The sequence below is a fragment of the Bos javanicus genome, chromosome 8 (assembly GCF_032452875.1).
Source record: "Bos javanicus breed banteng chromosome 8, ARS-OSU_banteng_1.0, whole genome shotgun sequence".
Classification (NCBI taxonomy): domain Eukaryota; kingdom Metazoa; phylum Chordata; class Mammalia; order Artiodactyla; family Bovidae; genus Bos; species Bos javanicus.
The window spans coordinates 1,232,622-1,247,015 of NC_083875.1; the positions used below are offsets into that span (position 1 = coordinate 1,232,622).

Sequence of the window (14,394 nt, forward strand, 5' to 3'; positions counted from 1 at the left end):
AGAGTCCAAAAGACTGTTCTATACATCTATGTCTCTTTTGCTGTCTCACATACAGGGTTATCGTTACCATTTTTCTAAATTCCATATATATGCGTTAGTATACTGTATTGGTGTTTTTCTTTCTGGCTTACTTCATTCTGTATAATAGGCTCCAGTTTCATCCACTTCATTAGCACTGATTCAACTGTATTCTTTTTAATGGCTGAGTAATATTCCATTGTGTATATGTACCACAGCTTTCTTATCCATTCGTCAGCTGATGGACATCTAGGTTGCTTCCATGTCCTGGCTATTATAAACAGTGCTGCAATGAACACTGGGGTACACGTGTCTCTTTCAATTCTGGTTTCCTCTGTGTGTATGCCCAGCAGTGGGATTGCTGGGTCATAAGGCAGTTCTATTTCCAGTTTTTTAAGGAATCTCCACACTGTTCTCCATAGTGGCTGTACTAGTTTGCATTCCCACCAACAGTGTACGATGGTTCCCTTTTCTCCACACACTCTCCAGCATTTATTGCTTATAGACTTTTGGATCACAGCCATTCTGACTGGCGTGAAATGGTACCTCATTGTGGTTTTAATTTGCATTTCTCTGATAATGAGTGATGTTGAGCATCTTTTCAGGTGTTTGTTAGCCATCTGTATGTCTTCTTTGGAGAAATGTCTATTTAGTTCTTTGGCCCATTTTTTGATTGGGTCATTTATTTCTCTGGAATTGAGCTGCAGGAGTTGCTTGTATATTTTTGAGATTAGTTGTTTGTCAGTTGCTTCATTTCCTATTATTTTCTCCCATTCTGAAGGCTGTCTTTTCACTTTGCTAATAGTTTCCTTTGTTGTGCAGAAGCTTTTAATTTTAATTAGGTCCCATTTGTTTATTTTTGCTTTTATTTCCAATATTCTGGGAGGTGGGTCATAGAGGATCCTGCTGTGATTTATGTTAGAGAGTGTTTTGCCTATGTTCTCCTCTAGGAGTTTTATAGTTTCTGGTCCTATGTTTAGATCTTTAATCCATTTTGAGTTCATATCTACTAATCCTAAACTTCCACCCCATCCCTCCCACTCTCCCCCATGGCACCCAGAAGCCTGTTCTCTATGTTAGTGAGTCTGTTTCTGTTTTCTAGGTAAGTTCATCGTGTTGTATTTTAGATTCCACATATAAGCAATGAGGAATGGATTTTAATTCGCTTATGAATGTGTTCTATCTTTGCTATCGGGCCCTCTCTGAGACTTCATTGTTCATCAATAAAAGGGGTAATAATACTTGGCATGGCAAATCACTTCAGTACTCTTGCCTGGGAAATCCCATGGACAGAGGAGCCTGGCAGGCTACAGTCCACGGGGTTGAAAAGAGTCAGACATGACTGAAGTAAGTGAGCTTCAGTCATGTCTGACTGAAGCTTCTTTCTCAATAAGAAAGTATGTAAGCCTTTAATAAGAGATGAGTAGATAATTTACAAAAGAAAGACAAATATTGATAAAAGTGTCCAACCTCTTTAGTAATAAAGATGATGAGATAGCATATTTTTACTTTCAAATTAGCAAAGTATATTTTAAGGTTAATAGCACTGGAAATCTGGAGAAGGAAATGGCAACCCACTCCAGTGTTCTTGCCTGGAGAATCCCAGGGACAGGGGAGCCTGGTGGGCTGCCGTCTATGGGGTTGCACAGAGTCGGACACGACTGAAGCGACTTACCAGCAGCAGCAGCACTGGAAATCACAGGGTAAGTCTGTGGATCACAGGATAACTCTTCCATTTTGCCAAGGAGGACAAATAGGTACAGAGTTACTGCAAAGACATTTAGCAATATGATGCTTTTGAACTGTGGTGTTGGAGAAGACTCTTGAGAGTCCCTTGGACTTCAAGGAGGTCCAACCAGTCCATCCTAAAGGAAATCAGTCCTGGGTGTTCATTGGAAGGTCTGATGCTAAATCTGAAACTCCAATACTTTGGCCACCTCATGTGAAGAGTTGACTCATTGGAAAAGACCATGATGCTGGGAGGGATTGGGGGCAGGAGGAGAAGGGGACGACAGAGGATGAGATGGCTGGAGGGCATCATCAACTCGATGGACATGGGTTTGGGTGGACTCCCGGAGTTGTTGATGTACAGAGAGGCCTGGTGTGCTGCAATTCATAGGGTCACAAAGAGTCAGACACGACTGAGCGACTGAACTGAACTGAACTGAATGATTACCATAAGCATGTTGATACTTTTGGATTGACTATTCAAGTTCCAGGTATGTAGGTTAGTGAGCTATACAAAATGTGTACAAAGATTTATGCTCCAAGACATTCAAGTTATTTGTTAAAGCCAGTTTTCAAACAATTAAATATTCAGCATTAGAGAGCTATCACACATCCATAAAAATAAATTTTTAAATAAATAAAATTTTATAATTTTTTGACAATCAGCAAAAGTGGTCTATTAAAGTCTATTATTAATATATTTGTCTATTAGTTAATATTATTTTGTGTGTGTGTGTGTGTGTGCTCAGTCACGTCCAACTCTTTGCAACCCCATGGACTGTAGCCCACCAGGCTGCTCTGTCCATGCAATTTCCCAGGCAGGAATCCTGGAGTGGGTTGTCAGTTCCTCCTCCAGGGAATCTTGTCCACCCAGGGATAGAACCCATGTCTATTGTGTCTCCTGCATTGGCAGGTGCATTCTTTACCATTATAGTGATATTAATTTCCCAGTTTGACAAATGTGCCTTCATTATATTAGATGTTGACTTTAGGGAAAGCTGAGTGAGATGTATACAGAAACTCTACTATTATTGCATATTTCTTAATAATTAAACAATTCATTCAAATAAGAAGCCTTTTTTAAAGCTTCAGTACTTCTTCCATCATAGTTTTCCATTTTAAATTTCCAAAAAGACATCCTAAAGCTAAAGCTTGGCATTCCTCCAGTTCCTCCATCAGTGCCTTACAAGCATTCTCAATGTTCTTTTCATTCTGCGAAAGGAAGGCAAATCACATAAATAAAACATTCCATTACTCTCCAATTATAGAAAATCATATATTGAAGATAATATTGTTACAATATATTTCTAAGTAAAAAAAAAATACACTAGTGTAATTCAGTTCACTCACTCAGTTGTGTCTGACTCTTCGCAATCCCATGGACTACAGCACACGAGGCTTCCCTGTCCATCACCAACTTCTGGAGCTTGCTCAAACTCGTGTCCACCAAGTTGGTGATGCCATCCAACCATCTAATCCTCTGTCATCCTGTTCTTCTCCTGCCACCAATCTTTCCCAGCATCAGGGTCTTTCCCAATGAGTCAGCTCTTCACATCAGGTGACCAGAGAATTGGAATTTCAGCTTCAGCATCAGTCCTTCCAATGAATATTCAGGACTGATTTCCTTTAGGATGGACCGGTTGGATCTCCTTGCAGTCCGAGGGACTCTCAAGAGTCTTCTCCAACACCACAGTTCAAAAGCATCAATTCTTAGGTGCTCAGCTTTCTTTATAGTCCAACTCTCATATCCATACATGACTACTGGAAAAACCATAGCTTTGACTAGATGGACCTTTGTCAGCAAAGTAATGTCTCTGTTTTTAATATGCTGTCTAAGTTGATCATAGCCTTTCTTCTAAGGAGCAAGCATCTTTTAATTTCACGGCTGCAGTGATTTTGGAGCCCAAGAAAATAAAGCCTCTCACTATCTCCATTGTTTCCCCATCTATTTGCCATGAAGTGAAAGGAGTGGATGTCATGATCTTCGTTTTCTGAATGTTGAGTTTTAGGCACCTTTTTCACTCTCCTCTTTCACTTTCATCAAGAAGGTCTTTAGTTCTTCACTTTCTGCCATAAGGTTGGTGTCATCTGTGTATCTGAAGTTATTTATATTTCTCCTGGCAATCCTGATTCCAGCTTGTGCTTCATCCAGCCCAGCATTTTTGTATGACGTACTCTGCATATAAGTTAAATTATCAGGGTGACGATATACAGCCTTGACATATTCTTTTCCTGATTTGGAACCAGTCTGTTGTTCCATGTCCAGTTCTAACTATTGCTTCCTGACCTGCATACAGATTTCTCAGGAGGCAGGTAAGGTGGTCTGGTATTCCCATCTCTTTCACAATTTTCCACAGTTTATTGTGATCCACACAGTCAAAGGCTTTGGCATAGTCAGTAAAGCAAAACCAGATGATTTTCTGGAACTGTTTTGATGATCCAGCAGATATTGGCAATTTGATCTCTGGTTCCTCTGCCTTTTCTAAATCCAGCTTGAACATCTGGAATTTCACGTTTCACATACTGTTGAAGCCTGGCTTGGAGAATTTTGAGCATTACTTTGTTAGCATGTAAGGTGAGTGCAATTGGGTGGTAATTTGAACATTCTTTGGCATTGCCTTTCTTTGGGATTGGAATGAAAACTGACCTTTTCCAGTCCTGTGGCCACTGCTGAGTTTTCCAAATTTGGTGACATATTGACTGCAGTACTTAACAGCATCATCTTTTAGGATTTTAAATAGCTCAACTGGAATTCCATCACCTCCACTAGCTTTATTCTCAGTGATGCTTCCTAAGGCCCAAATGTAATTATGGAGTATTAACAATGTTTTTAAAGCCTGCCAAACAGCACTAGTTTGTTTTCACCAAATTAATCTTTGTCTAGACCCATTTCGTTTTTTAACAACATTCTTCTTTCTTCTTTCTTTTCAGTCGCTCAGTCGTGTCCGACTCTTTGCGACCCCATGAATCACAGCACGCCAGGTCTCCCTGTCCATAACAACATTATGATGGTATAATTAACATGATAGAAAATCCACTCACTCTAAGGGTACAACTCAATGGCTTTTGGTAAATTTACAAAACTGTGTACAATCACTGTCACAATCTAATTTTAGAACATCTTCAACATCTCAAGAAGAAACTATTTACCCATTTAATGCAATATATTATATTAGAAAAAATTCAAACATAAGCAGAGAGAACAGCATAATCCCCACCCAGGTAATAAGCATCCAGCCACAGCCATTAACATATCATTTTATGTGCATTTCACATAGTCCTCAAAGTGATCAATGAAATAACCTCTGTAAGATGAGTGTTCACATAAATTATTTTACCAAAAATAAATCCTCCTTTAAAAAATACTGTTCTTATGGAAAGTTTAGTAAGGAAATTTTGTTAGGACTCTTTAAACTCAGATTCAGAAATTGCACTAACAGAATAAAATGAGATATACTGATTATACGAATCCTTATCACTATAAAATTTTTTTAATTAAAAAAAGAACCCAAGGCTGTTCCTGCTCACTGCAGGCAACTAGAGCTAGAAATAGTTTAATGACTGAAGCTCTAATGGAAGAATAGTAAACTATCTTATGATGGGTGTCTCCAATGTCCAGAGGGGTATGACCCTAAACTCAAAAAAAGTAAGAAATATTAATTGACTCAAAAATCATTTTGATGATATGTAGAATTATCTTCATATTCTAAATTCACTATAAGTAGTGAAAATTAGACAGAAACCAGATTTCTAAAATTGGTGAGCATTTTTTGAACTCTCAAAAGTATATTACAGTCATTACCAATTTTACCAATACAGCAAAATAATAAGATCACAGGATTAAAATTCTAAATAATTTGAAAATTCTGTTAATGATTTTCTGTTAGGAAATAATTTTATGTCAGGGACTTCCCTAGCAGTCCATTTATTGCTAAGGTCTCTGCACTTCCAATGCAGGGGGCATGGGTTTGAACCTTAGTCTGGGAACTAAGGTCCCACATGCCACACAATATGGCCAATATTTTTCTTTAATTTTCTTTTTAAAGTAGCATGCATTTATTTGGCTACATCAGGTATTAGTTGTGGCACATGGGATCCTTCGTTTCGGCACACAGACTGTCTAGTTGTAGATTCTCTAGTTGTAGCATTGGATTTAGTTGCTCTGCAGCATGTGGGATCCTAGTTTCCTGACCTGGGATCAAATCCACATTCCCTGCATTACAAGGCAGATTCTTAACCACTGGACCAATTTTTTTGAAAAGTTGTATTTAATTTATTTTCCTTCATCAAATTTCTCCGTTGTTGTCTCATTAAGAGCTGCTGTAGTCACCACCCTTTCACTAGTACATGGATGTGTGTCTGGCCTTCCTAAGTGGAGGCAGAATGACACGCCACACTTAAGCACTGGGGTCAGGCTGCCTCTTTTCAAATCCAGGCTCTATTACTCATCTGGGGTTGACAATGGGCAGATGGGGCTTCCCTAGTGGCTCAGACAGTAAAGAATCTGCCTGCAGTGCAGGAGACCCAGTGCAGTCCCTGGGTTGGGAAGATCCCTCTGGAGAAGGAAATGGCAACTCACTCCAGTATTCTTGCCTGGAGAATCCCATGGACAGAGGAGCCTGGCGGGCCACAGTCCATGGGGTTACAGAATCAGACACGACTGAGCAACTCTCACACACACACACACACATACACACACACACACAATGGGCAGATTATTTATTCAAGTGTCTATTTCATGATCTGCAAAACACAGATGACATTAACACCTCCCTCACAGCGTCACTGTGAAGGTTAAACAAAGTGATCCACAGAAAGTGCCAAGCACTACTGTTATAACAATAACTTCCCAGTAGAAGACAGCATTTTTATTTTATTATTATCATTTCTATACCTCTCTGTTAAACCTATGATAATTTCCATAAAACAGGTAAAAATAAAACCAAGTCATGCAATATAGAAAACTTTGTGAAATTCTAAAAGTTTGTCTTTCAGGTGGAAATTACCTTATGGAAAAACATCTGGTTTTTGTACTTGCTCTGCATAAAGTACACATAATATAGAAAGATATCAGATGACTGGCCAGAGAAGAGTACAGCATTGACCTTCATTGACCAACAATCAGAAAATATGGACAACTGCCTTCCAGGAAAGTGATCCACTCTTGTGACAAGCACCCAGAAAAGGTTGTTTGAACATAAATGTTGGTATTATGCTGAAGATGGAGGATTAATGCCGTTCTCAGGGCACGAAGTTCCCGGAAGTTGAAATGTGCATGCTCAGCATCCTGGGAGGATGGATAGATAACTGTGAAATCATCATTTCGTTCTCTAGCTTCACTGGTTAACATATACCATGGAAGCCTTTAAAGGGGGTTCCAACACAGTCATGTTCTGATTCACAGTCAGGAAATAGACCTTTGACTGTCATTTTGCAAATACATCCACAAACCCCAATTTGGGTTTGAATACACGTGTCTCCTTTAACTAAGTATTTACCACACTTTCCCTTCCCACTCTAATTCTTTTCCTCTCCAATCACACTTCAAAAAAAAAAGAAAGAAAAATACTAAAACCAAATGGTGGCTACAAATCATCCACAAGGAAAGATAGGGTGGATCACTCTGTAGGGATGGTCTCAGGTTATCCGGAAGTAGCACTGGTTTTTATCAAAAGACCACAGCTTGTGCACTGCTTGCAAGCAGTCAGCAATGTTCAAACACTTAAAATAATGTCGATCACAAAACAACTGGACAGGCATGCACCAAAACCTTTAGGGGTAGAATGAGAAGGAGGTGGTATTATACACATATGAACTTAAAAGTGCTAAAATTTCACTAGCCAAGTATCTTCCCTCAGAGGTATTTACTGCAGAACAAATAAGAACAGAGCAACGCTAGTGAGTTTGGCCTTCCTCTGGGCTCAAACTGCTGAGTTTTGAAGACAGAGATGGATTTACTTGGAGTTGGGAGGCTAGACTGGAGACCAGCTTGGCCACCCTCCCCCAGGGTCCTGTATGTCCTCACAGGAAAGCTCCAGGAGGTCAGAAAGAGAGAAACAAATATCAAATTATATTGATTACACATGAAATCTAGAAAAATGATAGAGATGATCTTATTTGCAAAGCAGAAATTGAGACACAGACATAGAGAACAAATGTATGGACGGAAGAGGGGAAGAGGGAGTGGGAGGAGTTGGGAGATTGGAACTGACATTTATACACTCTTGATACCATGTATAAAATAGATGACTATTGAGAACATAGTGTACAGTTCAGAGAACTCTACTCAGTGCTCTGTGGTGACCTAAATGGGAAGGAAACCCAAAAAATAGGGCATATATGTATATGTGTAGCTGATTCACTTTGCTGCACAGCAAAACCTAACAATTTTGTAAAGCAACTATACTCCAACAAAAATGGATAATAATAAATAAATAAATATGAATGTTCTATATCCTCAATTAAAATGCAGAGATTGTCATAATAGATAAAAGTGCAAAAGCCAAAAAAAACAAAAACAAAAAGTCCTCAACTCTCAGTCATTCTGAATACTGGGATTATGGGTAACTAACTTTTTCTGCTATCCCCTCTAAATTTTCTAAATTTTCATTGGTCTATTTCTCTTTGAAAAAAGCAAAAATAGACTACTTACAAAACAATGTCACTGTAGGTTTCAGTTCTCAAATCACAGAAAAGAACCCCACTGTTGCATGTTACCTTGAATAAAACAATGGCAAACTGTCCTCCTTAACTAATTAGATTTATGAGGTAGCATTCAATCAGGTAGAAGAAGGACAGGTCTTGTCCAAACCACCATGAGGGCATGACGGTCTCTGAGCCCACCCATGTGTCTACATGGGTACTCTTTTTCCTCCTAACAGACACTTTACTAGTTTCATCTCTATGAGGAAATTCATCTCTACACAGCCGACAGGACAAACCTGGTCCCTGGTCCCTGGTGGTGTAATGGCTCGGACTCAGCACTCTCCCCGCACTGACCGACTACAGGCTCTGGTGGGGACCCTAAACCCTGCTCCAAGCCACTGCAGGCTGAGGCCCACTGAGACCAGCAGCCTGGGGGGCCCATACTGCTGGCCGTCAGGAGGAGGGCAGGCCACAGTTTAAGGAGTCTGCTGTCTCTACAAGCTGGCGAAGCAAGGAAACGGATTCTCCTGGAGAGGCTCCGGGGACCAGCACTCTTGCACCTTGACTTTAGCCTCATGGGACTGACGTGCAGAACTGTAAGGAAATGAATGTGTGCTGTTTCAAACCACTAAGCTGTTGTACTTTATCACAATATTGTAAACTAATATGGTCAGAAAGTGATAATGCATTTATCAGCAGCAGAAATATGGACTTTGTGTTATAATAAGAGGTAGCATTAGCCAAAGCCACTGTGTGTCCAAAATACGCTGACCTCTTTGCATTTGTTCCCACAGTAACCTTCATAACAAAGCCATTAGATATGCACTATTATTTTTATCATTTCATAAATGAGATTTAAAAAACTTAGAAGGGTAACACAGCAGTAAATGGCAACAAGATCCAACACCCTGTCTGGCCCGCAGGTCTGCCCACAGTTTTCTCTGTGACCTGATCCACCCTTCAAGCTCCTCAACTGAGAGCCTTTCACTGAAGGACAACTGATTTCACTCTGGCTTCTCCTTTGGCTCACTTGTTGAGATGGGAAGTGTTTCGGTATGTGCTGGGGTCCTGCCCCGGCTGATCCAGGGTATTTGAAGCGGGGACGGCGTCGGCGACCTATTTATTTAAATATTTTATCAAAGATATAAAGAGTAATAGGATGAGGATAGCTCAGTAGGAAAATTCAGTAGAGAAAAGAAGCTGAGTAGCTTGGTTTACGCGGGAGACCAATAAAACTTCAAGACAAGAAGCTTGCACCACTTACGTAGGCCGCGCAGGCGTCCTTCCGTTCTCCCGAAGGAGAGGAGACACTGAGGCCTCCCTGGTTGGATCTTAGAAGCCCAGGCATAATTAGTAAGCATGGCGGGTTCCGCGCTCCAGATGGAGACTCAACCAGAGTGAGAGAGAGCGCGACATGGGGAGACCAGTATTTCGAGAAACTGATCCCAATTCTTTATTTTCCAGAGTCTGTTTTTATACACTGAGATGTTATACAAAAGTCACGTGGGGACAGCAGTCCTGACTTTATCAAAGTCAGGTGCTTCATACAAATGTATACAGAGGTCTTAGGGGTGTTACATCATCTTCTGGCCTGGGGGGGTGGCCTGCTGACAATTTACGACCCTCTCCTTGTGACAACGGTCAGTCAACCAGGACACTTATTTCTCCAGGGGTGATTATTCTTAAAACAGACGCCACCCAAATAAAGTTACATTCCTATAGGGTGAGGGTGTAGTGGGTTTTAGTTAAGGAAAGAATTTACTTAGCCTAAGGTCTAACGTGATTAATATCAAAGGTTAATACTTATTTCTTCTATATATTCATTAATGTGTGTAAGGGCAGGGGATGTGGAGACTTAACAACAAACATTGGCTCAACAAATGAAAAACCCTTCACCAATACAATTTCTAATCAGCCCATTATACTTATACTAATAGTTTTCTAACTTTTCTAAGGAACCTGTTTTTAGAAGGTTTAAAGCATCTCATGCCTCTCACAGTTGGGAAGCTGTGAGCAATCACATGTGGCCGGACAAGCCTGTCAGGCAGGCTAGAGAACCTTCAGAGGAGTTTGTAGGTTAAAACACTCTTATCACGCCCAGGAGTTTTTATTAACTGGAGCTCTAGGTTAACTCCTTCTCCGAAAGAGGTGGTGGGGGACAGCCCCCCGTAAAGTCAGAGGTGTAGGTGAGAGCACAAAGTAGTAAAGTAGGCAGGCTCTGGTTATGGGGGTAGATGCTCGAGGAGTTTCAGGGGGACTCCTGAGGCTCGATCCCGCCTTTGCGTATGTCGAGCCTCCTTCCTCATGACCTTTGTCACGGGTGGAGTACCTCACTCTGGCCCCCAACAGGTATGTATGGTATTTTGCGGTTGTTTAGGGTTTTTAATGAGTTGAGGAAGTGAAACCTCAGCAACCCCTGACCCAGTCCTTCCCCTCTTCCACCCAGCATATTTCAACAGCACCGGAAGTTCTAGTCTCGCTTTCCACTTCAACAACCTACACCGATGACCACACCTGGACCTTGTCCAGCATGTCAACAATCACAACCCCCCTCTGTGTGTCAGCCCCTCCCTCCAGCTGCCTCCCCTGGGGACCTCCCAGAAGCGGGTCCTGTTGGGTGAGCTCCAAGTCAGCACCTCTCCATTCCACTGCTGGCTCTCCTCCATACCTTGCCTGCAGCTGACGATCTGGATCCACCTTCCCCAGTGTTCTCTCTGGACACAGGGGAAGTTGACACTGCTCGTGTCCCATCAAACTATTTATAGACATAGCTGATGCCTTTCCACCAAGACTTCTGCATGTTCTACAGTGATGGTAGAACTTGATTGGTGCCTGTAGTAATGCTGACACTCACAGCAGGTGGGAGGGTGGCATGTGCTACTGTTTAACTTCAATCAGAGCTCTGGAAGAGTCCCTTGGTCGTCTAAACTAAACCAATTAGACTGGCTGCCAGGAGTGTATGTGGAAGGCGGGTGCCCAGAGCACTCCCTTCAGGTCTAGCAATGTCTTCTGAGATGGGACAGGAGTCCTTGCTGTGTGTAACATCTGGATGACATCTAGGACTCCCAAGGGGACGAGGTATGTCCCAGGAGGGCTGTCTGGGGGTTAGCAGATGTAGATAAGTCTGCTACTGGCTCTCTGTTTGGGTATCTGCAAAGCAAAGATCTCTGGAGTCCTTCTACCCAAAGGGAAGGCCTTCCAGGCCAGGGGCAGGCACATGTGGAGATGCCCAGACAGGGCCCTTGGGCGGCCAGCCTTGGAGCTGAGACCATGGTGGAAGGGCCACCAGCTGTTCAGCTGTGGCCCCCTCCTCCGCCAGGACACCTGGTTTGAGAGATGGGAGAGCAGCCCCACACCTCTGAGTTCCTGCACACACACTGGCGGTAACTCCATCTACAGAATCTGCCAACTCCTGTTTCTGTTCACTCAGGTGATCCCTGGGTGTCCCCAGGCAACTGAATGGTCTAGGATCGGGGTACCTCCTCCAACTCCCCAGCATCTGGCCTGGACTGAGGGCAGGGGGCACAAAGGACAAGTCCTGCTCCAGGGCGGGACCTGCAGGTCCCCAGATTTGGCCCCAGCCTAGCCCCAATTCCACACTGTGGGGTGCTGCTGTTAACCAACCGAATTGGGAAGGGCAGAGTCCAGAGGGTCACAGGTTCAGGGTCCTGAGCACCTCTTTTCCAGGATCCTGAGTGCAGGGCTGAGGAAGGCAGCACTTGATGTCATAAGCCTGGAGGTACCTGTGGCTACCACAGGTAGTCAGGTACTGAGGAGTCACGAGAGGAGGCCTCTTCAGCGAGGGAGTTGGGGGGCACCTCTGGAATGCTCACTGAGCTCAGCAGAGGCAGGTTTTACAGCGTGTGGTGCAGGGGGCCCCCACGAGACAGTGACTTGCAAGTTACACCAGCAGTCAGGTGAATGAGTGGATGCAGATCGTGTTGTCCCCAGAACCCAACCAGGACTAAAAGCCGTCAGCATTGTGTCCACACATTAGATGGGGGCCGGTCACCAGGTCTCTGCACTCCTTGTTGGCAGTGGAGCCCTCAGCTCACCAATCAGATCCTGAGCCCTGTTCCAGGGTGGTGGGCCTGCACCCTCTTTCTGTATAGCATCCACCCCCAACACTCACTGGGCATTTTGTCAACATCTGTGAGTCCAAGATGAGCACTTCAGTGAAAGAAGGGATCTCCTCAGATGAGACCATCAGTGCTGTCACACCTGTGCCCCTGGAGAAAGATGACACGGCTAAGATGTCACCCACAAAGCATGTGCACATCCAGGCTGCTCCCCCCCTCCCCAGGGAGCCTGGCCCTTCAGAGACGGGACACTGCAGACAGCAGAGGGGCTGTGGAAACAGGCAGAGAACAGAACAGCTGTGCATTTCTGTAACACCAGCTGGTCATGCACCAGCTGCCGTTGGATGGAGTGACGGGGGTTGGGGGCTTCCTGGAGCTATGAAGGGAGTGGATCCATGGTGGAGGCAGGGGGCACCCTCAGGCTGAGAACACACCAAGGTGGGCTGGTGCCTGGACAGCCAGTGAGGACTACCACCCCTTCATCACTAAGTCAATGATGGTGCAGCGGTAAAGAATCCACCTGCCAAGCAGGAGATGCAGGTTCGATCCCTGGATCGGGAAGATCCCCTGGAGAAGGAAATGACAACCCACTCCAGTATTCTTCCCTGGAGAATCCCATGGACAGAAAAGCCTGGCAGGCTATAGTCCATGGGGTCGCAAAGAGTCCAACACAACTGAGCACACACACACACACACACACACACACACACAGATGTGATTCGGTTCATGAAAATTATTTGTCAAAAGTGCAGCAGTTGAACACTATGCTATTTCACTTTTTACTTTTTTTTTTTCTGATTATGCTGTGATTATTGTTTCAGGAGTTTACCTAACATGTGGCTTTCTAAGGAATCTCAAGACTTACTTTTTCAGATGTAATTGAATTTTTTGGTCTTGTCAAGAAGCATGTGGCATTTTAGTTTCCTGAATAAGGACTGAACTTGTACCTGTTGCATCAGAAACCCAGAGTCTTAACCGCTGGACCATCAGGGAGTCCCACGATGAATTTTTTTTTTAACACCAAGATAGTCTCATGCTTTCTTAATATCATAAAGTCAACACTTTTTATTACCAACAGAGTTCTTCTCTACTGATTTTGCTTTGGTTTGAATTGTGTAATAATAACCTGAGTATTAAATATACAAATAATAAATAAACAATGGAATTAATCAATTTTTATGTATCCCTATGGAAAAGTGTCACCAATAATATAATGACCTCTTCATGATGAAGAAACACATAAAACATTTAAACACAATCCCAGGCTCCAGTAGAAATTGAAGATGAGCCCCCGGGTGTGTGACATTTCTGACACAGGCTTCTCCAACACCTGCTCATCAGTCCATCAGAGGAAACCTCGGGGCCGAAGACCCGCCAGCTCCCTGCAGATTCCTTCCCAGAATAGCAGGCGCTGAGCAAAGAGCAAGTCCAGCTGCAGCGGGCCAGGGCAGACCCGGGGTTTCTGTGGACAGCAACTGGCCCCCATGCTGGCCTTTTTTCAGCATCCAAATCATTCTCTGCTCCAACAGCCGCTTTCCTCCTTTGACACGTTCTTCCTTCCTGTCTGCTTTCCCCACGGAGTCCCGGCCACATGGTCCAGGGCAGGCTTCGTGGGGAGCTGCCCCTGAAGCTGTGGGCAGCTGTCCCCATGTCCCCGCTTGTTCCAGCAAATGCTCCCCAGGCAAGTCTGATGTTCCCTACCCCATGTCTCCCCAAGGCAGAGAAAACTAGAACTCTAGGAGAAGCAGAGGCTATCAGCTGGGATTGAGACTGTGGAGTCTCAAAGCCACTTTTAAACATCGTATTTTCCTGGAAGATCTGCCTTCCCCTCTAATGGAGAAAAAAAGCCAAACTACCTCTTCCTATCAAGGCTTTACTTCCTTTTATTTATATCAACTCAACTTAAAACAGTGCAGTCTGCCAC

At 43.4% G+C, this 14,394-nt stretch overlaps 1 protein-coding gene across 1 annotated transcript in view; it reads right to left on the bottom strand.

Moving 5' to 3' along the window:
• Positions 1-14,394, bottom strand: part of DDX60 (DExD/H-box helicase 60) — a 133,026-nt gene that overhangs the window by 48,434 nt on the left and 70,198 nt on the right. The window contains 3 exon segments of the mRNA XM_061427015.1: positions 2,934-2,958; positions 6,866-7,033; positions 8,464-8,557. Of these exon segments, the coding sequence (XP_061282999.1) occupies positions 2,934-2,958; positions 6,866-7,033; positions 8,464-8,557 (287 nt within the window).